This window comes from Podarcis tiliguerta (genome assembly GCF_965153285.1).
Source record: "Podarcis tiliguerta genome assembly, chromosome: 14".
Lineage (NCBI taxonomy): Eukaryota > Metazoa > Chordata > Lepidosauria > Squamata > Lacertidae > Podarcis > Podarcis tiliguerta.
Window position 1 is genome coordinate 28,675,363 of NC_139547.1, and position 23,706 is coordinate 28,699,068.

The following is a 23,706-nucleotide window of genomic DNA, read 5'->3' on the forward strand; positions in this document are numbered from 1 at the left end:
CATGTTTGAAATCCCAGATATCACTCTTATAATATGTATGCCACATAAAGTGAAGTCAGGTACACATGTAGGTTTGGCAACACCTTTAGTAAGTGTACAGTTTTGATGCGCCTACAGTTCAATCCAGTGGCGAAGCTTCACGGTCTGGCATGGGGGGGCAGAGAGCAGCTGGGGGCGGAGCTGACGTGCCACCCGCAGGGACATGGTGCATGTCCCAGGGGTGTGGCACCCAGCGCACGCGGGTGGGGTGGGGTGGAGGGGAGCCACAATGGCACCTTGCCAGGATTGCGCTTCTGGGGGCGGTGTGCTCCCCCCGCACTCCTCTTCTTCTGCCAGTGGTTCAATCATCTGATGCTGACAGGAGCCCAACTCTGCCAAAAGTCTATCAAGGCACAAATGGCTCCCTTTCCACTTCAAGGAAAGAGTCAGAGCTGAGCAAAACTCTCTGATCTCACCTAGTTTCATGAGGTGCTGCTTGCACATGCAGCCCAGCTAGAAATGTTTCCTTTCAGGTATCTGCACCCTTTGCCTTTTTGGTTTCAGAAACAACTATAGCATCCTCTCCAGCTAGTAACTGGTTGCAAACTCCCCCATGTTAGTTGAAAACATGTCAGAAGGAAAGCCTTTGGAGAAAGGCCACAGCCCAATGGTGGAGCAGCTGCTTTGCATGCAGAAGGTCACAGGTTCAAACCACAGCAGCACCTTCAGCTAAAATGATCCGGTAGTGGGCAGTGAAAACAACCAGTTTCTCTGGCAGAGACGCTCTTAAGAGCTACAGCCAGCAAAAGTAAATGTACCAAGCTATATTTGGCAGCTGCCTACATATCTTCCCAGCAGGGGGTGCTGTGGCCCTATCTGGTTTTGGGTCTCCACACACACCCTGCTCCAATTACCCTTTCCTAGCTGTCTTCCCAATTGCTGTGGGGGACTGAGGGGAAAGACCAAAGCAATTTCTTATCACCTGAGCAAAGAACAGAACTATGCCGTGAGTCTTAATGTCACAGGAATTTGGGTGAGGTGGAAGAGCAAATAAGAACCAGAAAGGTCTTAGTTCCAAAGAGTTATAAAGTGGTCAGATCTTTAATAAAAACATTTGAAGGCACAGCCTATCAGTGTCCGCTTGGGAAGAGGGGGAAAAGGGAGAAGCCACCACCCCTTCATTCTAAAAAGCTGCCTCCTGGGAAGCCGAGCCTGCCAGCGTCCATCTCTGCAGGGAAGGACATCCCACTCAGCTGCTGGCCCTCAGCCCAAGAAGCGCAGGCCAGCCATCCCTGAGAACCCCAGCAGCACAGCAAGGACTTTGAGCAGGCGTCTGGCAGGATCGTTCAGCTCCTGAGGCAAGATTTCCAGGAAGGTGATGTACATGAAGGTCCCGGCAGCCACGCCTTCCAGCACACTCCGGGTCATGGTGGGACTGCCGCTTGCATCAGGACTATGCATCACAGCCATGCCCAGCCCCACACCCAGAGGGGACATCAGCGCAAAGGTGACGATGGAGGCTGCCAGCCAGCGCAGGGGGAGGCGGCTCTGGAGCAGCAGCAGGGCCAAGCTGGCAGCGATGATGGTCTTGTGGAGGAGAATGGCCACAGCCAGCTGGAGGACCTTTGATTCTGTGTCTTGCAGGCCCACCGCCAGGCCCTCAAACACTGAGTGGAAGGAGAGAGAGAGGGTCAGCACCAGGGAGCGGAAGGACGAGGGGGCTTTGGTGTCCCCCGTGTGGCAGTGGGGGGTTCCCGCCTCCAAGCGTGGCTGCTGCTGCAGCTGCTCAGCCAGGCTGCCCTCTTCGCCGTGCGGGGGAGAGGGGCAAGGCAAGAGGGGCAGGGAGGCCTCATCCCCCTGCTGCTCGCTGCAGGCCAAGATGATGTGCTCTAGGACCAGGACCAGCAGGAAGCCCAGCGCCAGGACCAGTTCGGGCATCGGGAAGTCCAGCTGTGGGGCAGGGAAGAAAAGGGAGGCACCATCAGGTTAGGAGAGAAACCATTCCCTCGAGGCCCTGACACCCACCCAAGGGTGTCTCCCCTGGAGCCAGGAGGGCCAAACCACCAAAGGAGCTCCAGAGCCTCTGGGCTCCTGAGAATTCTTACCCAGGGCTGCAACAACCCCTATCTTGGGAATTAAACAGGAAAGGTTTCAGTTAAAGGAATGCTTGGCTACTGCTTTCAGAAGGTTACAGGGCAGCCCTGGTGTGCTTAATATGGAGGGGAGGTAAGCAGCCCATTTGAAGATCACCCTAACCTTTCCCACAGGGCATGGGGCAAATCTGAGAGCAACTCAGGCCTTTGTCCAGTCAACATCTCGGGGCCTCTTCCCTGCACCTTCAAGCACAGGAGCGTGTGAATCAGCTCAGCCCCATCACATGCTGTCTCGCAAAAGCTGGGCGGGCAGGGCCAGCGGGACTCCGGCGACCAGCAGCGCCAGCAAGATGTTCGCTGGAGCCCCCCTCCCCACTTTTTGTTCGGGGGCTGCAGCCCGCGATGCGGCTCCAACCCTCCGGGCCCGGTCACAGTGTCCTGATCCCCCGCCCTACTCTTCCCCGCTCGGTACCGGGGGAATCTGTTGGCTCAGGTCCTCGCGCAGGTCGGCCAGCGAGTCCGGCACGATGTCCAGCAGGCAAGCGGACAGGAAGACGCCACCGGCTGCGCAGCTCAGGACGCCCCGCCAGCGCGCAAAGAAGCCTGCGGAGGAAGAAAGAAAAGCGAGAGCTGAGAGGGGGGGGGGAGGAGCCCGGCCACGACCCCCGCCCAGCTCTGTCCTCGCCCTCACTCACCGGTCCCGCCAGCCCCCCGGAGGCTGAGAAGGACGGCAGGCAGGAGGCCGCAGAGAAGCGGCAGCAGCGCCAGCCCCAGCAGGCAGCCCAGCTTCAGAACCTGCAGCGAGCCCATGGCGCAGCCTGGCCCACGCGCCCCGCCCCGCCCGCCCCGAGGGGTATTTAAACCTTCGCGCCACGTGATGGGTACCGCCCATGGGTGGGCGCCGATTGGCCGACTGCCGCCTATGGGGCGGGGCTCGCGCCCACGTGCACCAGGCTAAGGCCGGGAGCGTGGCTGCGGGCTCCCTTCTCTGCAGCTTTATCTCCACCCGAGGGGGAAATTATGACAGGGGAGCGGACTTTGACCCCGGGAGCAAAGGTGGCCTCCCTTACGCATCTCTCCTCTGGCCCCTTGGCACCCGCTGGCCAGAGCTATGGACAAGAGGAGTAGCTCATAGCTGTCAACGTTTTCCTTTTTTTAAGGGAAATTCCCTTATTCCGAATAGGATTCCTCGCAAGAAAAGGGAAAAGTTGACAGCTATGGAAGTAGCTGCAGAGGTGGGCGGAGGCAAGGGGGCGTCATCTGGTTCTGTAGCCTCTACTACCAGAGGCCCCCATGCAGGGGCCAGAACAGCCCCCTTCCCCTCCTGCCCTTGCTGGCCATCTAAGAGCATAAGGAGAGCCTGCTGGATCAGGCCCGTGGACCATCTAGTTCAGGATTCTGTTCTCACAGTGGCTGACTAGATTCCCCCAATGGGAAAACGGCAAGCAGGATCTTAGCACCCTAGCAAATCTCCCTTCCTGCAGTTTTCAGCAGTTTCTGCCTTTAGCCATGGAGGCAGAGTGTAGCGATCAATAATAGCCATCGACTACCGTGAGTTTATCTAATGTTCCTTGAAAGCCATCCAAGTTGGTATCCATCACTGCCACTCCTATTGGAGTGAGTTGCACAGCTGTATGAAGAAGGACTTCCTTTTATTTGTCTTGAATCTTCCATGTGCTTCCTTGGGGGTTGGTGAGAGTTGCCTTGAGCTGAGTCAATTTGACCTTTAGCCCAGCCTTGACTGCTGGCAGGGCCAAAGAGCCTCCTCCAGAGTGTGCAACGGACTGCAACACGAGTCATGGAAGGCTCTCAGAAAATCTGACTGGGTGGGCTGCAGGGCCATTAGAAGCTTCAGTCCAAGGCAGTGGCGGTGTGGCCACGTGAATTTGGAACCCTCAGAAGTAGATGAGGGCTGTTTGGCTCTCTGTCCTGTTTGGGTGTGGACTCCATTTAGCAAAGAGAGTCCTTAATGCATCCTCTGGCACTTCTTTCCAGAAGAGAGGTCTGCCCGGCCTACTTTGTGGGAGTCTTTGTGGTGATGGTGAAAACTTCTCCTTTTCCAACATGTTATCATTTTGTACACTGGAATTTACTCTATTGCATCTATTAGTTTTTAGACTTTAGGCACAATCCTATACAGTGGACGCTCGGATTGTGAACGTGATCCATGCTTTTGCACGTTCGCAAGCCAAAGTGGCACGTCTGCGCACGTGCGGGTTGCAATTTGGTGCTCATGCGCAGAGCACAATTTAGCACTTCTGTGCATGCGCGACCCCCAAAACCCGGAAGTAACCTGTTCTGGTACTTCCGGGTCTCGGCAGGTCCGTAACCCAAAAAAATGCAACCTGAAGTGCCTGTAACCTGAGGTGTGACTGTACTGGAATTCTGACAGTTTGTGAGCTACAGCAAAGGCACCTCTGTGTTAGTGCAACTTAAGATACATCTCCACTACTTCATACAGAGACAGGAAACTTGTGGCCCTGCAGATGTTGCTAGACTCCAGCTCCCATCACCCCTGATAGTTGGGCATGCTAGCTTGAGCTGTTGGGAGTTAAACTGGAGGGTCTCAGGTGCTCTGTCCCAAACAAGCTATGCCACTACAACGCTGCAGTGCAACTCTGCTGATACAAAATCTTATGCCACTTAAATCTCCATTCAGGTTTCCCACATCAGAGTGGGTGGCATATGTTAAAAGGCACCCGTTGAGCAGAGTGGTGTATTGGTCTGGAGTTGGAGTCAGAGATCCTTTCCTGTTTCTGCAGCAGAGTAGCTGCCATCTTCAGCCTCCTAGAGCTGCCCCTTCAGCTCCAAAGGGGAGCTTTTCAGCCACTGTGTGCTCCAAAGTCAAGGGCAGAGGAACACTGAAAAGACAAGCCAGGCTTCCATTTCAAGAGAACAGGTTGCAAGTTCTGTTATGTGCAACAGAACTTCACAGGAAGCACAACTTAAAATACACCAAAGGAATGTATTTGCCCATGTACGGGCACAGAAAATAGTACATTTATTTGGAAAGCAACACATGGAAATCTATACTGGTTGTTGCAATGCATTCCTCATTATTGCATAATCATAGGATTATTTTCTAATCTTAGAAGGGGCATGACTGTCACAATCATGAAGGGACCCTGCACTTCTGAATTTGCCACCCCCACCCAACCACTGATTGAACACAACAGAAAGCAAAGACAACTAAGTACTGGACCCACCTCTCCCCACTCCATGCCAAGGCCATCACAATAGACACACACTGCACCCAATCACAGGGCACCATGTTAAATAACCCCCCCTCTCCAGCCCACTGCTCAGAGGGCAGTGCATGTGGCAAGTAGTTGTATCACCTGAGTCAGTTTTTAAGATCTTCTGAAGATCCCTGCTGGCTGCTCTGTGAGGGGCATATTGCTGACACCATGGAAACAGGCTTTCTCCTGATAACCCCCACTGTGCGCACAACTCGTGAGGTGGAGAATTGGAGACAGCAATGACCCTTAAATGCTTCTTAAAAACATGTATGTTTACTCAAGTTTTCCCAGATTCCAACTCTTCAATTTCTTTGCTTTGCACACTGATTGGTTTTGTAGGATGCATATTTTCCCCCTGGGTTTTTAAGGACTCTCTTTTAATACTGTAGTTTGTATTTTTACAGTTTTCAAATGTAAGCTGCTTAGATTTGTTCTACTAAGCAGTATACAATGTTTGTAACATACATAATGGAGATGGGGTATTTTTTTTACAGAAAATGGCACACTTTACCCAAGGTGCTTGAGGGCATTGCTGATTTGGATTCCTGGCATTTGGAGCAGCTTCCCCTAAAACTAGGCAGAGTAGAAAGAGTGAGTCCTCCTTAGGGGCATGGACATAACTAGGATTTATGTTGGGGGGGCAGGCTTCATGGGGGGGGGAGCAGAACCTCCATTGGTTAAGTATTTTTATTGATTTACTTTATTTAGGGGAGCACCCTACCCCTGCCCCCCTTGGTTATGCCCATTCTCAAGGGGTCTAGGAGTTGACACCCACATGGGACGAGGGGCTTTCTGCAGAGCTGAGTTGTCTTCCAAAGGGGATTCCCAAGGGGCTGGAACTAGCACTGGTCTCTGGGATGACTGGCCTTTGGCTGAGTCTGAATCAGCACAGGGCCTTGGAGCTCAGGAAACGAAGTTCCAGCTTCTTCCTCTTTCTGTAGATCACAGGCAACTTTGCCTGTCTCCCTCCTCCTCCTCCTCCTCCTCCTCCTCCTCCTCGAGTGACAGGCCCCATACTGTTTTCATACCCAAGGCATAAATAATGGATCAAGCCCCCATTGTTCCCCTTGATGTGTCAGGATGGTGGGGCAAGCCTCAGGTTACCAGGGAGGGAGGGAGAGGGCAGGGTAGCTGCACCAGCAAGCTAAACAGGCACATTGGTTTCGTGGAGCTCCTTCTGTGTGGTGTTTGGGCTTCCTGTGGGGCTTCTGTGCACCAGAAGTTTCAGGTCACCTCCCATAAACCTCTAGAAACAGCAGAAGCCTGGGCTCACACTTGTGGGCATGAAGCATCCTATAGCTCTGGTCTCACAGCCTGGCACCCTTGAACCATCTCAATTCCCACTGTTACTTTCTGGGTTTATCAAAGAGAGCGCCCCAGTGGCCCCTAGGCCTCCTCATCTTGAAGGACTCCATAGTTTGTCATAGCATGGAAGGGGGGCAGAGTGGCTGCCTAAGAAGTAGAAAGAGATATCTGAGGAAGCAGAAAGCAGATCCAGGGGCTGGGGCAGCTTGTATGCCAGAGCAGACAGACAGCATTCTGCCCTCTTATGCAAAGGGCAAGATGGTGCATCCCCTCTCCCCAATTCCACATGGAGCAGCTGATCAGGTTGGCAGACGGGTCTCATTCCCAGCCAGGCGATGGGATTGCAGAGCCTCCTTGTCTCATCAGGGCACCTTTGTGGGTACAGGGCAGATGGCAGGGCTCCATCCCCCAGCATGGGCGACTTCCCTCTAGGGTCTAAGGGTAGGGAGCCCTAGCTCCTTGCCAGCCTGTGGGGGTTTTGTTGCCCCCGTGGCCGGACCCTCCTCTCCTGCATGTCAGGCTGGGCTCCTTTCCTTTCTGGATGTAACTAATGCTCTGGATGGCAGAAAGGGATCGGCTCTGCAGGACCAGCACCGCATCTCCAGTGTCAGCTCCTATTTCAAGCCTCTCGGAGCAGCCGCCTTTTCCCTGGCCCCAGCCACTGTGCGCATGGGACGGGTGCCAGCATGGCCCCTTTCTTCTGGGGCCTCTGGGGGCTCTTCTTGCTGACGCATCCTCTGCCAGGTACAGGGGCGTAGCAGGGAGGGGAGTCAAGGGTCTGTGTGTGAGCATGCAAGTGGCCTCCTGCATTTGACCCCTGTCCCCTTTCTTCCAGCAGGGGCAGCGGGGGAGCCAAGCAGAAACCTGCGACAGGGTTTGGCAGGGCTATTGGCACCTCCCGGAGAGCAGCGCCAAGGGGGCTCTATTTCTCCGGGGCCCAGCCCAGGCTTGGCACATCAGCAGCACATGCACCCCCTTCTCCTCAGCCTGGAGTCCCTGTGGGGCAGGCAGCCTCCCTCTCCCCAGGCCCGGAGCCCTGAATCCCGCCTGTCCAGCTTCCTCCGCAACATCTCTCTGTACCTCCAGGGCGAGGAGGAGCAGGAAGCCCCGGAGTCCTGGGAGAGCCTCCTGCTGCCACTGCTGCTGCCACCACCCAACGCCGAGAAGCCTCTCTCACCAGCAGCCTCTGGACGCCAGCTCCTCCAGGACATCCTCTTTTCCTGGCGGCGAGGCAGCTGGCATTGGGATGGGTGGCTGAGCTTTGCCCAGGACTTGCTGAGCCTCCTCCTCAGTTGGGCCCAGGACCCCCCTCAGCACCTCCATGGGCAGCAGGGCTGGGAGGTTCTCAGCAGCCTGATGGAAGCCCTGGGCCAGGCCGTCCTCTCTGGGTTGCTTGGCCCACAGGGGTCCCTTTGCCCCCCAACAGGGCAGAGTGGGTGCCAAGCAAATGCCAGTTGGCTGGGGCAATTACTCCGGCTCTTTGAGGGCACTGGCTGGACAGCCTTCCTGCACATTCACCCAGCAGGCTTCGCCCCCACTGATGGCCAGCTGAAGCCCCTTGGCCTGGTGCCCGCGACCCCCCGAGAGATGCCCCCTGGCAATCGCAGTGAACCCAGCCTCCTAAAGACCCTGTACCGGACAGAGCAGCCAGGCACAGGCGGGAAAGTGCAGGAATCGGCAGGAGACTCCGAGGGCAACATCTTGTGGGAGACACTGGAGGAGCTGAGGCAGACACTGTGGCAAAGGGCAGGCCCCACCCTCGTCACCAGCTTCCGGAGGAGGGTCTTGTATGTGACAGGCCTTCTGGCAGTTGAGGCTTCAGAGGCAGTGGGGATCCCCCAGCCTGACCCAGATGGGAAGTGCTCCGTAGGTAGGTAGGTGGGTGGGTGAATGATTGGGGCTGCAAGCCATGGTGGGGAGGGCACAAGGGGAGGGAGAGATGGGCAAGGCCTCCTAGGGGGCCACAACCCTAACTACTCCTCTTCTCTGTCCCTAGGAAGCCTGCAGCAGCTGCTGCTGTGGTAAGTGGTTGTGGGGACAGCTTCTGAATACCAGCTGCTGGAAGCCGCAGGAGAGGGAGAGTGTTGCTTTTGCGTTCGAATCCTGCTTACTGGTTTCCCACAGGCATCTGGTTGGCCATTGTGAGAGCAGAGATGTTGGATCTTTGTCCTGATGCAACAGGCTCTTCTTAAATGTCCTGGAAGGGGTGACCAGCCTCCTTTCCCTGCGCTGGGTGGTGGTGATGCTGTTCTTGTTGTTACTCTTGGGCTGAGTTTCGTTGTTCCTTGGGCAAAGGGTGGCAAGGCCATGGGGTATGACATGGCATGGAGTGACATTCAGAAGGGGTGGTAGTGCTGCCAGGCCGTGACCTGGGCAGAGGGCCATTTGTGACAGGACCCTGGGGGCATGTTTAGGGAAGTTATTTAAGATTTAATGCTGTGTTGTTTTTAACACTCAATTGGGAGCCGCCCAGAGTGGCTGGGGAAACTCAGCCAGATGGGCAGGGTAGAAATAGTAAATTATTATTATTATTATTATTATTATTATTATTATTATGGCTGCTGGCTTGCCCTGCTGCTGAGTGACCTCTGGTATGGCACTGAGTCATCTTGTGCCTGGTAAGTGGTGGACCCTTTTCTTCTCTGCTGTTCGCAGGGGAATCAGACACAACATCAGCTGGGACACCCTGCGTGTGGACTTGGCCTCCCGGGCCTCTTTCCCATGGCCTCCCGCGGTGCCCAGTTGCTTGCTGCCTGCTGGGGGAGGGCACAGGGTGAGCGAGACCCTCCCTCCAGCCCCCCGGAGAGCATTTGCCGAGCCCCCTTCCCAGGCGGAAGTCCTGGAGGCCGCCTGCAACGAGAGCATCCCCGGCTTGCCAGGAATCTCCAACTTCACCATCTACTTGTATTGCACCCTCTTCAATGGCTCCAAAGAGCCCCACCGGCCCCCGCCGGACCTGGAGGCCTTGTGTTCCAGCACCGCCTGGTACTTCTCCTCCATTGAGGGCGACCCGGTCTGGATACGAGCCTGCAAGGAGTACTTCCCCCAGCAGTTCAACAGCACAGTGTGTGGCAATGCCTCTGTCCTCTTGCACCTTGGGCCCCACCAGGAGCTGGTGGAGGAGCTCTGTGCCAACCTCTCCATGCCCTTACGGCCCAGCCATTGTTCAGAGGCTCTGAGCAGGCGTCTGCTGGGCCAGGAGGAATTCTGGACCTGCCTCTCCCTGGAGAACCAGACCCTCTGGACCCAAAACCTCTGTAGCAGCAGCAGCCTGCGGGAAGTCTCTGATGCCACCAGGCAGTGGCTGGGCACCCTCTGCCACAGCCCGCTGGCCCAAGGGGCTGGGCTGAATGCCACTCTGCGCCAGAGCACGGAAGCAGCAGGGTGTGGCGCCAGGGCCTGGAGCCCCCAAGCGCTGCATAACACCAGCTTCCTAGCTCAGTGTGGGGATGCCCACCTGCAGAGCTTCCAGGAGCTTGTGTGCAGCAACGAGTCCCTACTGGAAGCCCTGCAGCTGGCCCACCCCTGGGTGCAGGTTCACTGCTTGGCTGTTGAGCAGGACAGGAGCTGCTCCCTTCCGTGGCTCCCAGGGGTGCTGCCACTGCTCCCGCAGCTCTGCCAGGATGCGCCGGCCTTCCTGACGGCACTGGTATCCCAGTTGGCCCGGTGCAAAGAGCCCCTCCACTCCTCTTCCCAGTGGGCTCCCAGTGCTGGCTACCTGCTGCAGCTGCTGGACTTGCTGCTGGCTTCTCCTGCCCTTGGTGAAGTGGGGCAAGAGGGAGCCAGGCAACAGCTGGGCCAGGCTCTCCTGCTCTCCAGCCTCCTGGCCAACAGCTCCTTTGGGACTTCTCTCCAAGCCAACTTCTCCCTCAGCATCCTGGAGGATGTGAGCCAGTTCCTGCAGGAAGGAGAGCTGGATCCGTCCACCAAGGAAGACCTGCTGAACTGCTTTGGGGTGGGTGATGCTCTTGGGGCAGGAGGAGGGTGGGGGAGGCTACTGCCCATAATCACATGGGGAATGCCTGATAGGAATGTGTCCCCGCCCTGGGGGGGGACACACTGGGGAAGCCCAAGAAGGGGGTCTTCCCTCTGGGCTGCATGAACGGATTTAGACATGAGGATATATTGTTTAGTTATTACCATTTGTTGCTCATGTGAGTCAGATCACGGGTTCAGTCTCTTCCTCTTCCAAGACAGTTTCACGGAATCATAGAATTGTACAAAATCTGAAGGGTCATCTAGCCCAACCCCCTGAAAAATCATCAAGAAATACTAAAATGCACTTATTTTTCCCCATTGAGGGAACATTTAGTGGACCACATACTATCACTGCAAACTATATCAAGCACTCTGCTCCTTCTCTGTTCAGCATACAATGGAAAACAAGGTTTAACACTTTTCTCCATGGTGCATCTTACACACCTGTCTCACTCTCACCTACCAACCTAGATGGCCTTAAAAGAGCATTAGACCAATTCATGGGAGGAGAGGCCTGTCGATGGCTACTGGCCACGGGGACTAAGGCAATGATGCTTCTGAATCCCAGTTTCTGGAAACTGCAGGAGGAGAGAGGGCTCTTGCGCTCAGGTCCAGCTTGTGGGTTTCCCCTTGGGGCATCTGGGTGGCTACTGTGAGAACAGGATGCTGGCCTAGAGAAACCCCTTTTGGTCTGATCCAGCAGGCTCCTCTTATGTTCTTCTCTCTCCTCCTTGCAGCCTTTGCTCTGGAATCTGCTGGAGAGGGAGGAGAACATCTCAGCTCTGGAGTTCTTCATGCAGGTACCTTCCCTCCATCCCAGTCTCCAGTCCTGTTAGTCCTGAAGCCACTTGACTCCTTCCTTGGCCCAATACAGGCCCCTGGAGTGAAGCTGCACCTCTCCTCCTCCTCTTCCTCCTCCAACCCCAAGGTTGACCTCTCCCCCTTTCCCCTCCTTCCAGTCCAAGGCGTCTCCCTGAACCATCTTTCAGGCTCCCTTGCGGCAGCTCCAGTGGGGCAGGGAAGGGAGTGGCGCTGCTGTTGCTGCCTTGCCTCCTCCTCTCGCTCCCACTTTTCCAGGAATACCTGCAGATGCCCCATAAGGTTGTCCAGAGGCTGCTGTGGTCAGCGGAAGGTGAGACCATCCAGAGGTTCCTGGCTGTGCTGCACCACTCCTGGGATCACCTGCAGATGAAGGTAGGTCTGGCAGAAGGGCTGGCCTTGATTAGGGGTGCAGCACCTGTGCAGCCTTGACATGCCCACCAGGCTCCATATGGAAAGGGGGGTGTTTGTTTAATGTAGGTCCTGGTTGGCAGCTCCAGACCTCAGCGCCTGGAGAGTCCCAGGTGGAGGACAGCTGCCCTGTGAACCCCTCCAAGGGGACTCCCTTTCCCTCTGCTTCCCTCCACCAGGTGCCTCCATGGGACAAGCGGGCAGTGGAGTCACTGGCCGCCCAGCTCCTGAGCAAGTTCCCTCAGCCAACCCCGCAACTCTTCCTCCACCTCTCTCACTTTGTGCCTTTCATGGCTGCCTCGGACATCCTGCGCTTGCCATCCACCTTGTTGGCCAACGATAGCGTGTGAGTGGTCCCCCCAGGCCCCTGCATGGCTTGGCCCAAGCCTTCCTGGGGCATCTTTCCCCAAACCACTTCCAGAGCCCTCAGGTCCTCCCTGCCCAGCTGAACCCCTCTGAGTTTAGCCCCAGGTGGGGTTAGTCCCCAAACCCACTTTCAGTCTTGTGGCAGGAAACCTTCAGGAAAGATGGTGCCTGAGCATTTATTTATTAAATTTGTCAGCCGCTTTATCATGCCCAGGGCAACCCAAAGTGACTTACAACTCACCAAATAGACAATAAATCCTACATAGATACATTAAAACCAAGAGGAAGGAGAAATACATTAGAAACATCCCACCTACTTCTAAAAGGTCACAGAGAGCTCAAGGCCAAATGCCTGGTTATAGAGGAAAGTTTTTGCCTGGTGCCTAAAGATAAATAATGATGGTGCTAGGCGAGCCTTCCTGGGGAGAGCATTCCACAAACGGGGAGCCACTGAAGGAAAGGCCTGTTCTCATGTTGCTACCCTCCGGACCTATTGTGGAGGGGTGGTCAGAATAGAATGTCCTTTCTGTCACTTCTGAGTAGCCACAACCAGCCTCTCTTACTGCAGGGGTGTCCGGGCCCTCTCATTTCACCTGAAGCATTTCTTAAGTTGGTCTTCCTAGGCTGTGCCCATCCCCCTAGCCTCATGCCTGGCATCAGGCCAGGTAGTCCTTCGCTCAGCATGTGGTCTGTGTGCCTGTAGTTTTCTCGGGTGAGGGGTGGAGGAACTTCTCTTGCTAACGTGGCCTCTTTCTTCTCCTCTCCAACCCTCAGCTTGGCCATCATTAGCAGCCAAAGTGCCCGGATGACGCTGGCACAAAAACGAGCCCTAGTGCAGCGCCTCCTGCAGGCCGAGCACCTTCTGGGTGAAGTCCCTTCCTGGCCCCCGGAGTTCCTTCAAAGCCTCCAGCCTCTCCTTCCTCACCTGCCGCTTGGCCACTTCCTTCAGCTAACACCGCAGCAGGTGGGACCAGGTTGGAGAAGCTGAGAGCAGCCGGGGTGGGTGTCCTGGGCATCTCCTTCAGTTGCCCCTGGAAAGCTGGGCAAGCTCTCATCTGCCTCTGTGGGGATAAACCCTTTGTGAGAAGGTGCAGTCCCTACCTCCAGCCCCCTCCCTAGAGGACTGGAAGCTGGTGGTGCACCCTCTGGAACCCCGGAGGAGGGGTTGAGCATGCCCGAGAGTACCCACTTATGCTAGGGATGGTGCTTCCATAAAATAACAGAATTGTAGAGTTAGAAGGTTGGTCATGTTGTCCAACCCCTGCAATGCAGGAATCACAGCTAAAGAATCCATGCCAAATGGCCATCTGACCTCTGCTTTAAAACCTCCACGGAAGGAGAGTCCACCACCTTCCAAGGCAGTCCATTCCACTATCAAACAATGCTTAAATGTTGGTGTGTCCCTCCAGATCCAGAGCTTGATGAATGGCTGGCAGGAGGCTGAGCTGGGCCTGGCTCAAGGGCGCCATGTAGCACGTAGTTTGCTCAACAGGAGCCATGAGAGCACTGAGGAGCAGATGTGCAGGTGAGCGGTGGGGAGGAAGGCTTGGGAGCAAACTGACCTGGGTGATTTTGTGTCCCAGGGTATCCCACTTATTGCTGGGTGCAGCTGTTCAAGGCAGGAGTTCACAGGGGAAGAGATTTCCTCCCAAGGTTTTGGGTCCAAGGGAGAGCAAGGCATGCTGCGTTCAAGATACAAGCCAAAGGTGACCCCGGGGACATCATTATTGCTAGACCAGACAGGAGTTATGTCCCCAAAGTATTTCCTGGCAAAGATGCGTCATGGCAGCAGGAGTTGAGGAACCCCATATGGAAGGCTATTTGTCCACATGGTTCTCTTTCAAAGTCTGTGGACACATGGGGTGTACAGAACATGTGAACTTGCAGCAGCAGCTGGGTCAGGCTGAAGGGGTCCATCTGGTCCAGCATTCTCTTCTCACAGTGGCCATCCAGATGCCCCAGTGGGAAGCCCAAAAGCAGGAGCTGATGGCAACAGGAACTCTCCCCAACTTGATTCCTATGAACTGGACCTTTCTTGAAAGAGCCAAAGTTCTTCAGAAGGGGAGGAGCATCACCTTTTGCGTATCTGGAGCAAAAACCGGCCAGAAGTATCAGAGTTTGTGGTCTAGAACAGCAGGCAGGCCTACATGGGGTGTGTCTAGCACCAAGCGAGCAAGTCCCAACAGCCCACTTCTGCCTCTGCCCCCTCCTCCATCCTCACAGGCTCGGGGCTCTCACCTGCTTCCTCAGCATCGGGGACTTGCGTCTGATCTCCCCCTTGCAAGATCTGTGGGGGCCTATCGAGAAGCACCTCCTGGAGTGTGTGGCCAGAGGGGTGGTGGACCCTAATGGGCAGGTGAGTGGTGAAGAGGACCAGGCTCTCTTGGGCACAGCAGAGCCGAGCCTAGGGCCAGTGCTGCTGAGGACTTTTCTCCCCACTGTCCCTCAGCTTCCTTCTGGGGGCAAGCTACTGTTCACAGAGATCCAGCTCTGGTGATGCTCTCCCAACTGGAAGCAAACCTGAAGAACCCTCCTCTGCTCCAGGACTGAAGCCTCCTTGACCAAAGCTGGCTCCTTCCCCTGGTTAGGCCACCACCTCATCTGACTTGCCATTGCCTTCTCCTTCTTCTCCTCCTCCTCCTCCTCCTCCTTCTTCTTCCAGCTGGCCCATGCCCTGGCAGAGCTCCTGCCTTCCTCGGTGGGCTCCCACGAGCTGCAATCCTGGCGGGGTCTTGTGCCAGCCATGGGGGTGGAGTTCCTACGGGGCCTGTCAGAGTCTCAGGTAGGGGCTATCCTCCCAGAGCTGCAAGCAGCACAGCTTAGCCGTGCCCAGGTGAGTCATCCTGAGGGTATGCCCTGCATCTGCCATGGGGGTGGGTGGGTATTAGGCAAATTAGAGCCATTCCTCCAGAGTTGGGGGCAGCAGCAGCCTGCCTAGGTCAGTCCCACCAACTCCCTGTCAAGGGGATGGGCTAGGCCTTCCACTTCCTTATGCTCAGGCAGCTTCCTTATTTGTTGGGGTTTTTTTTAAAGCCACCCTCTAAATATAAAACGAAGGCTATCAATAAGAAAAATTAGCAACAATAATTTTAAACTTTCAAAAAGTTACAATAGCAAAAAAACCTGAAAGCAGATTTAGGGGCGGATCTATCCTCATGCTTTATAACATTAAAAATGTGTTATTAAAATGTGACACCAGAGGGCACTGCAGAGCAGAGAGCCACCAGCCATGGGAAACTGCATTAAACGTTACAGAACATTACGTATACTGTATTTTTCGCTCTATAAGACACACCAGACCACAAGACGCACCTAGTTTTTGGGAGGAGGAAAGCAATAAAAAAATATTCTGAATCTCAGAAGCCAGAACAGCAAGAGGGATCGCTGCACAGTGAAAGCAGCGATCCCTCTTGCTGTTCTGGCTTCTGGGATAACTGCGCAGCCTGCATTCGCTCCATAAGACGTGCACACATTCCCCCTTACTTTTTAGGAGGGAAAAAGTGAGTCTTATAGAGCAAAAAATACGGTATTTAATAACGTTTAAAAGGTCGATGTAGTTCCAGCCTAAAACTCAATCAACTTTCTAAGCATCTGGGTAGGCTTATATAAATAAGAATGTTTTTAGCAGGCCCTGAAAATAGTACAAGGAAGGAGCCTGCCAGGTATCAATAGGCAGGGAGTTCCAAAGTGGAGGTGCTGCCACACTGAGAGATCCTTCTTCCCTTCAGGCTCTCCTGCTGCTCTCACAGGCCCTGCGGATGGAGAATGTGAGTATCACCCAGAAGGTGAAGCTCAGAGGTGGATGGGGAGGTCTGGGGCAGAGACCTCCTTGTTTGACCTGGTCCAGACAGCAGGGGCAGGTCAGCAGTTGGCAGGCCCACAGCTCTGAAGACGGCAGAACCCAGCTTGGCTTGGAGAATCTGCCACCTGACTCTTCTTCAGGAAAGAAGAGCTGAAAAGAACTAGTGAGAAATAAAGTCTAGTCTGGGGAGGGAGGAACTCTCTGGGAATCTTGCCTCTATTATAACCGTTTTGTAAACCTGCAAGCTACAGACATGCTTGTTCAATCCAAAATGGAAAGCAAAGCATCTCCCTATCTGCTGATACTGTTGGGCAGGGGGATCCAAAGCCCCACCAGTACCCCCACCCCACCCCTTGGTTGCCAGTGATGGGCTCTGTGGCCTCCCTCCCACCCTGCCTTCTGTCTCTGCAGGTGACGCTGAGTGGGACTGAGCCTCTCTGCTCCCTCCTCGCTGGCCTGGGTCCCCAATCTCTGGAGGTGGCGGTGGCTGCTGTCTTGGCCAGAGGCTGTGCATGTGTGGGCCCCACTCTGCCCCATCTCTCAGGAGCTCAAAAGGCAGGTCTGCTTCAAGCTCTGCAGGTATCTGGCGAGGCCCACAGGGATCCGGGTGGGGGTGGTGCCCTCAAATGGCTTCAGCCACTCTAACCGCATGTCCCCTTCTTGTGCCTGTCCCAGAGGCATGGCCCAGAGTCCCCTGTCCTCAGTGCCCACCTGGACTGCCTCCTGCCTGCTGTCCCTCTCAAGCTCCTGCAGGTGGACACCCAGGCCCTGCTGGGGAGGAGCAGCTGGCACCGGAAGGCACCTTGGTCCCCACAGCAGGTATGGGAGAAGAGTGCTGGGCAGGGTGATGGCAGGCCAAAGCAAAGGGTGTCGTTCACTCCCTGTGGTGTCTCCATAGCTCAGGGGTAGAGCATGCAGACAGCCATAGGCTCAGCACCACCAGCATCTCCAGGGGAAGCTGGGAATTGTTCCCTGCCTGAAAGCCTGGAAAGCTGTTGTCAGTCCATGCTGACAATGCTGACCTAGATGGACCCACTGTCTGGCTTGGCACAAGCCAGCTTCCTAGTTTCTTTTTACGTTCCTCTTTCTCAGGCCCAGTTCCTTTGGCAGAGCATTGAAGCCAGTGCCAACATGACGGGGGACCTGATCTGGTGAGAGCCAACTCCCCTCCTTCTCCCCTCTTCTGCTAATGGGATGACATGGGTGGCGATGGCTGAACTCTCTCCCCATGGCAGGGCATTGGGACACCTGGCCATGGGACTATCCTGCACCTCTCTGCAGACCTTTGAAGCTGGGGCAGATTTTCTGGCTGTTCTGGAAGCTCTCTACAGCCAAGACCTCCACCTGCCCTGGAGCCTGGTAAGAAGGCATTAGGGAGAGGCCAAGCCTGGATGGAAGCAGGGAATGGGCTCAGCGGGTGCAGAGCAATGGGCCCGGGCACATAATGCCCCCCTCCTCAGTTAATGTCAAGCTGTGCCTTTGTTTCCAGAAAGGATGCATCTGGGAGGAGATCCAGAGGAGACCCAGCCTCTCTACCACGGAGTTGCTGGGGCTGGGACCCCAGTTCCTCATGGACTTGCCGTAGGTGACCTGCTTCCCCACCCCAAGTGCCTGTCCTCCCTCCCACTCAACACACCCGGTTAGGTAGGTGGCGGCAAACCTCTTGTGCTGCCTCCTTGTGACCCAGGATTTGATGGGCACCGGACCTCTTGGCTGCATGGAAGCTCCCCCTAGTGGCTAAGAAAGGCATCAAAGGTGCTGGGTTTGTTTCGGCGAGAGGAGAGAGCGCCATATTCAAATATCTGCCACTGAAAAGGCTTGCAGCCTTTCTCAACCTGTGGGTCCCCAGATCTTACTAAACTACAACTCCCATCACCCCTAGCTAACAAGGCCAGAGCTCAGGGATGATGGGAGTTGTAGTCCAACAACATCTGGGGACCCACAGGTTGAGAACCGCTGCTAGAGGAACCTATAGGAAGACCTTCCTGAGTCTTCAGGCTTTTCAGCAGTGCAGCAGGCTGCTGTATTGACTGAGGTGGGGGGGGCGTGTTCCTTTCACCCCTTGATTCTGTGCTACTGGGCCAGATCCAGCACTCCTCCCTGCCTCCCCCGCCTTGCCTGGCCTGCTTCTTGCTGCTGAAGTGAGGTGTTCCTTCCTGGCCAGGACTCACCTGCTGGACAAGCTTCCTGGCAAGGCCTTCCTGCTGATCTTGGACTATGTAAGGAGCCACCCACACGACCTGTTGGTCTTGCCACCCCCTCGACGGGCCGCCCTCGCCCGGCACAGTTTGCAGGCACTACTGGTAAGGGGGAGAGGAGCAGCGACCAGTTTTGAGAGCCAGAGTGGCACAGCTGGAACCCAGTGCACTTCTCCACCTCCCCACCACCACCACCAGCTCTGCTGTGGGTTTATTGGTTTGCTTGGGATCTGTGAAATGGGGACAATAGTTATAGTGTGAGGTCCAAAATGAGCCAATAACCGGAGGCTCATCTGGGACACATCCCATCCTTTCCAGGTGCAGGAGGACCACAGGGAAGGATGCAGGGAGGGAAATTCCTTGAGGCATTCTCCCCTCTCCCTATGTCAAAATGCAACAGTGAGCTCTGATGGAGTGCTGTGTCTTCAGGCACCCTGTCCTTGGGCTCAGGGATGGGGCAGCAGCAAAGTTACCCTTCCCAGGCCAAACTCCTTGCAGCACCACCACTCCTGGCTGGGACCAGTGGGAGCCACCCACCCACCTCCCTCCCCTCTGTATTTCAGCAAAGGTCCCAAGGGGAGGCAGACATCTCAGTGGAGATATTGAGCTTGCTCGGCCCTTTGGTGGGCTTCCTGGAGCCCGACAACCTGGTCCATGCCAATCCTGCAAATCTGCTCCAGCACCTGGATGAGCTACGGGAGACCTGCCTCGATAATGGTGTTGCGGAAGTGCTTGGGCAGCTGCTGATGGCAGATGGTGCTTTGGGGTGAGGAAGGTGCCTTTTTGGAGCCTGGCTGAGCTCAAGGCCTCGGCTTGCCTACATGACCACCTCACTGTTTTACCACTACAGGGACCCAGAGCACTGGAGCCAAGTGGAGCTGGAGCAGCTGGGGCATTTGGTGTTCAGGCTCCCTCTGGAGAGCACCCAGCGAATCCCCCAGGTGAGGCAGGGTGAGGGTCTGTATCCATGTCTATCTCCTGCGCTGGAGGGTCCTTCAGCATTCTGTCTCACTGCCAAATAGCTCTGATTGCAAAGTGTGGCTGTGGTGTGTGTGTTCTCCCCACCCTCATCCTCATCCAGCAATCAGCTGCAGACTGCCTCTGGACATGGAGGCTCCACCTAGCAGCCACGGCTGACCTCCAGTGGCATCCTCACCAGTGGTGGACCTAATAATAATAACTACTACGTCTCAGTTTTTGATTAAAATTGCTGTCCTCGATCATCTCACACATCAAAGTCATTGGTGTAAATAGAATTTCCCTATGCCTTATCATTTTCAAGTTCCTGCAACGGTTCACCTTTACATCTGAATCATAGAATCATAGAGTTGGAAGAGACCACAAGGGCCATCGAGTCCAACCCCCTGCCAAGCAGGAAACACCATCAGAGCACTCCTGACATATGGTTGTCAAGCCTCTGCTTAAAGACCTCCAAAGAAGGAGACTCCACCACACTCCTTGGCAGCAAATTCCACTGTCGAACAGCTCTTACTGTCAGGAAGTTTTTCCTAATGTTTAGGTGGACTCTTCTTTCTTGTAGTTTGGATCCATTGCTCCGTGTCCGCTTCTCTGGAGCAGCAGAAAACAACCTTTCTCCCTCCTCTATATGACATCCTTTTATGTGCTGTTGACTCTCAAATTTTGGGATTGTTGAATTATATCCAACAAAAATAATAATCAATTTTAGTCGTGCAAATTGGGTCTAATACACCCAAAATTGTTAAGCCATGTGAACTAAAATCACTTCTGGGGCCCCTCTGGGATTACGGGCCCTGAAGCTTAAGTTCCATTAGTTTATAGTAGATCTGCCCCTATCCCCACCCTCAGGACCTTTGCTCATGCACTGCTTGACAAGCAGTTCTTTATAAGAATTATCACACGTTGCATATGTGAAATGCATAATTAATTTATTTTTTTAAAAAAAGAATTGTCAGACATTGCATGAAAGCACTTCCTATTGTCTCATCATCTGATTGCTTGGGGAGGGGGTGGGCTGAGGGGCTGAAGGGCTGAGGGGAGAGGAGCCCCACGGATGGGCTCTGCTGTGTCAGTGTGTCCCTGCCTCTCTGCCTTGCTTAGCTGTGATTCCTGCATTGCAGGGAGTTGGACTAGATGATCGCTGGAGTTCCTTCCAACTCTACAGTTCTGTAATTCTATGACCTGCCTCTCCCATCCTGTTCTGCTCCAGGCAGTGCTGAGCAAGGACCTTGTGGAGCAGCTGCTGCAGAGCCAGAAGCTGTGGGAGGAGAGTGAGCAGGGCCAGCTGTGTGACCCTCAAGGGCCAGGCGGGGGGCTGCAGGCCCAGAAAGAGGCCCTGGTGAGGAGGAGCCTGGAGGGCTCCCAGGAAGGTGAGCTTCTGTCTGAGGAGGTGCCCCTGAAGCCAGTGGCGTAGCGTGGGTTGTCAGCACCCGGGGCAAGGCAAGTAATTTGCGCCCCCTAACCTGGGGCAAGGCAAGTAATTTGCGCCCCCCCCCCCGCTGCACTGTCCCTCCCCCAGATAGTCCCTCGCTCTCTCTCCACACCGCACCGCACGCCTGGCACCCCCCCCCCCGACAGTGGGCGGTGACCCGGCGGCTCGGATCGGATTCGTACAGCCAGCACTGCAGTGAGAGAGAGTGAGTGAGCCAGGTAGGGGCAGAGATCTGCGAGCGCCCCCCCCCCCAATATTGCGCCCGGTGCGGCCGGCCCCCCTGCACCCCCCACGCTACACCACTGCCTGAAGCACACTCAGGCCAAGGGGAGGGGTTAGGGACCCTCCCTGTCCTTTTGGGCTAGCTCATTGCCCACCCCCACCCCTGCCGGACTCCCTGTGCAGAACCTGTGCCCAGCTGCTCCGACATCCGGGCCTCTTTCCCCTCGGCCTGGAGCGCCACCCAGATCAGCGCAATGGAGCTGGACCAGTTCCATGACTGCCTGAGCCTCATCAGTCAGGACCTCGCCCTCCGTCCGTATCAGCGCCAGGCTGCTCTCAGCAAAGCCAAAGAGGTGAGTTCTCCACCAGACTGTATTCTGACCCCAGAGGGGGGGTATTCAGCCAAGTCTGACACAGAGCAGACCCTCCAAGTGTCCCTATTTTCAAGGGACAGTCCCAGATTCACAGAAGCTGTCCCTGTTTCTGATTTGACCCCGGAATGTCCTGTTTTTCCTTAAGACATCCTTATTTTCATTGGAGAAATGTTGGCGGGTACGTCAGAGTAGACCCATTGGAATGAATGAACCTAAGTGAGTCTTGTCAATTAACTTTAGTAGGTCCCTTCCAGCGTGTAGGCCAGGCCTTGAAAGCCACCCAGGGCCTTGGCTGAAGGCGGCTCCTGCCATAAATAGCCCACGGACACTTTGGGCCTCCCTCAGCCCCAAAGGGTTGGGTGGGGGGTTGCCCGGGGGGTAGCCTGTCCAGCCTACAGGGAGGCCTTTCATGCAGTTGGACCATGAAGCCCTCTTGTTCAGGAGTGGGACATCCATGAGCAGGTTTTGCTTTGGGGGGGGGTGTCTCCAAGGTGTGAAGGAAGGGACCGTGGCTTAGGAGGGTCCCCCTGTGCTTGCAGGTTCTGGGGCCGACCTGGGCAATGGGCGCAGTGGAGATGCTACAGTTGGGTTTCCTGGCCCTCCAACTGAGCGAAGAGGAGCTACAGGAGCTGGAGATTCCTGACTGGGGAGCCTTGTCAGTGCTGGGGGGCCTGGAAGGCTGGACAGAGAGGCAGGTGAGGGGCTCTTCATTTTCCTGGCTCACCCACTGCATACCTCCCAAGTGTCCCGATTTTCCAGGCAAAGTCCCGGAATTACGAAAGCCATCCCAGCTTCTGATTTGATCCATGGAGACAACTGTGTCCCTGTGGCCAGGTTGAGCTTCAGAGGCAACATGCCACCTTCCATCCCCTTTTGTGATCTCAGGCCTTCTGAGGCAGCCTGGGCAGAAGCTGCCAGCCAGCCAGCCAGCCACAACCACGTGGCTTTGCCTGGGTGTCTGGCCACAGTCCTGATGGGGCCTCCCCATTGTCTCTCTGCACACCCAGATGCAGGCTGTGGTTGGCAGCCTCCTTGCAAAGCAGCACAAGGTGAGCGCGGAAAATCTGGCACTGCTGGACTTGGTGTCTCTCGGGCACCTCCTCTGTGGGCTGCAGGTGGCGGAGATCAGGCAGCTCAACAGCCAGGAATTCAGGTAGGGAGGCTGGAAGGCACAGGGATTGGCAGAGGGCCTGGGAGCCCTCTAACCTTAGAGGGGTTGCTGCTCCCAGCCTTCTACGGTTGCAGGCAGGACACACGCACACCCAGTTTCCAGTTTCTGTTTTGGTGCAGAGGCCTCCACCTCCCTCCCTGCACCCCAGCTACAGCCCTCTTCCTTCCCCACAGCAAAGCAGCCTCCTTCCTGGGGTTGCTCCATCTCAGCTGCTCTGAGGAGAAACTGGAAGCCCTGGCCTGGCTCCTGGTCACCCCCGCTGCCTTTGGGCCTGTCGCCATGTGGGGCCCAGGGATTTTCACAGAGATTGGGACGCTGGCAGGTCGGTGGCTGTGTGGTGGAGGGAGTCCTTGCTTCTATCTTGCTTTCGGGGCAACACACCCTGGGTGGGCACCACCGGCCTCTTTCTCTCCTTCCCAGCGGGGCTGCCGGACATCGTCCTCTCGTCCCTCGTCCCAGAGCAACTTCGGGCTCTGACCCCAGAGGCAGTTGCCTTGATCCCCGCCCCCAAATTTGCAGTGAGTGCCTTGTTGTCCTGGGGGTCTGGGATGGGGAGGGGGAAGCCTGGGGCGGGCCTCTCAGCTGGGGCTCTAAATGTGGGCCAGGCAGGGGCTGCCCCTCCAGTGCTGGGCCCAGCGGAAACAGGTGGGGGGTGGAGCATCATCCCACTTGCGCTGGCAGCTCCTGGTGGGTTCTGCCTCGTCTTTCTCTGCTCCCCCTCAGGTGGTGTTCAGCCCAGCCCAGCTGCTCAGTCTGACAAGCCCCCAGGCATCGGCTGTGACAGCCCAGCAGTATGGACTCCTCAATCCTAAGCAAAAATGGGCCCTGGAGCTGGCACAGTGCGAAGGGGAGCCCTGCCAGGACTACAGGAGTATGTGCCCACCCCTGCCTTGACCCCTGCATGCCTCACCATGGGCACTGCCCCCTGGCATGCCACCTCCCAGCGCTGTGCTGCCCCTGGCCCCTCCAGTGAAGCTGTGCTCCTCTTCCTCCTTCTTCCTCCACAGGCAGAAGTGGCTCAGGGCTCCGTCCAGCTGTTTTGCTGCTGCTTCCATCTTGCTGCCTCCTTTTGACTTTCGGGGGGCCCCTGGCCTTGCAATAAAGCTGCCCCTTTGCACTGACTCTGGCTGGTGCCTGCGACCGTCTTGTGCCCTCCCCCACTCGCTGCCTCCAGTACCACGGGGCAGACGAGGCGACCAGTATGACCACCTGTTGACACGGACTGGCAGCATGTCTGCAGGATAATTTTGACTGGGGATTGAACCTTGGGTCTTCTGCATGCCAGGCAGGTGCTCTGGCCCTGTCTGGCCTGGGCCGCCTCCCCCCCCCCCCGCCCTCC

The 23,706-nt window shown here is 55.9% G+C and overlaps 1 protein-coding gene across 2 annotated transcripts; it reads left to right on the forward strand.

Moving 5' to 3' along the window:
- Positions 1-1,252: 1,252 nt before the first annotated feature.
- On the forward strand, positions 1,253-23,488 carry STRC (stereocilin). Of its 2 annotated transcripts, XM_083413247.1 has the most exons (28): positions 1,253-1,964; positions 7,452-8,486; positions 8,613-8,637; positions 9,272-10,571; positions 11,332-11,394; positions 11,672-11,788; positions 12,004-12,170; positions 12,965-13,154; positions 13,600-13,715; positions 14,414-14,546; positions 14,853-15,023; positions 15,919-15,957; positions 16,404-16,571; positions 16,668-16,811; positions 17,085-17,143; positions 17,228-17,351; positions 17,482-17,573; positions 18,157-18,295; positions 18,754-18,956; positions 19,041-19,131; positions 20,379-20,538; positions 21,006-21,175; positions 21,736-21,891; positions 22,204-22,349; positions 22,541-22,689; positions 22,788-22,885; positions 23,091-23,238; positions 23,375-23,488. In XM_083413247.1, exons 1-28 carry the CDS (start codon positions 1,358-1,360, stop codon positions 23,467-23,469), a joined length of 6,105 nt encoding a protein of 2,034 aa, XP_083269373.1. In that variant the 5' UTR covers positions 1,253-1,357; the 3' UTR covers positions 23,470-23,488. The 2 variants fall into 2 exon arrangements, with proteins under 2 accessions (XP_083269373.1, XP_083269374.1); XM_083413248.1 differs by lacking the exons at positions 1,253-1,964; positions 7,452-8,486 and adding an exon at positions 6,460-7,360.
- The last annotated feature ends 218 nt before the right edge of the window (positions 23,489-23,706 follow it).

Coding starts and splice junctions, on each gene's coding strand:
- STRC (XM_083413247.1), top strand. CDS start 1,358: ATGTACATGAAGGTCCCGGCAGCCACGCCTTCCAGCACACTCCGGGTC. Junction 11,789..12,003: donor GGGATCACCTGCAGATGAAG/GTAGGTCTGGCA, acceptor TCCCTCCACCAG/GTGCCTCCATGGGACAAGCG. Junction 20,539..21,005: donor CCTGGAGGGCTCCCAGGAAG/GTGAGCTTCTGT, acceptor CTCCCTGTGCAG/AACCTGTGCCCAGCTGCTCC.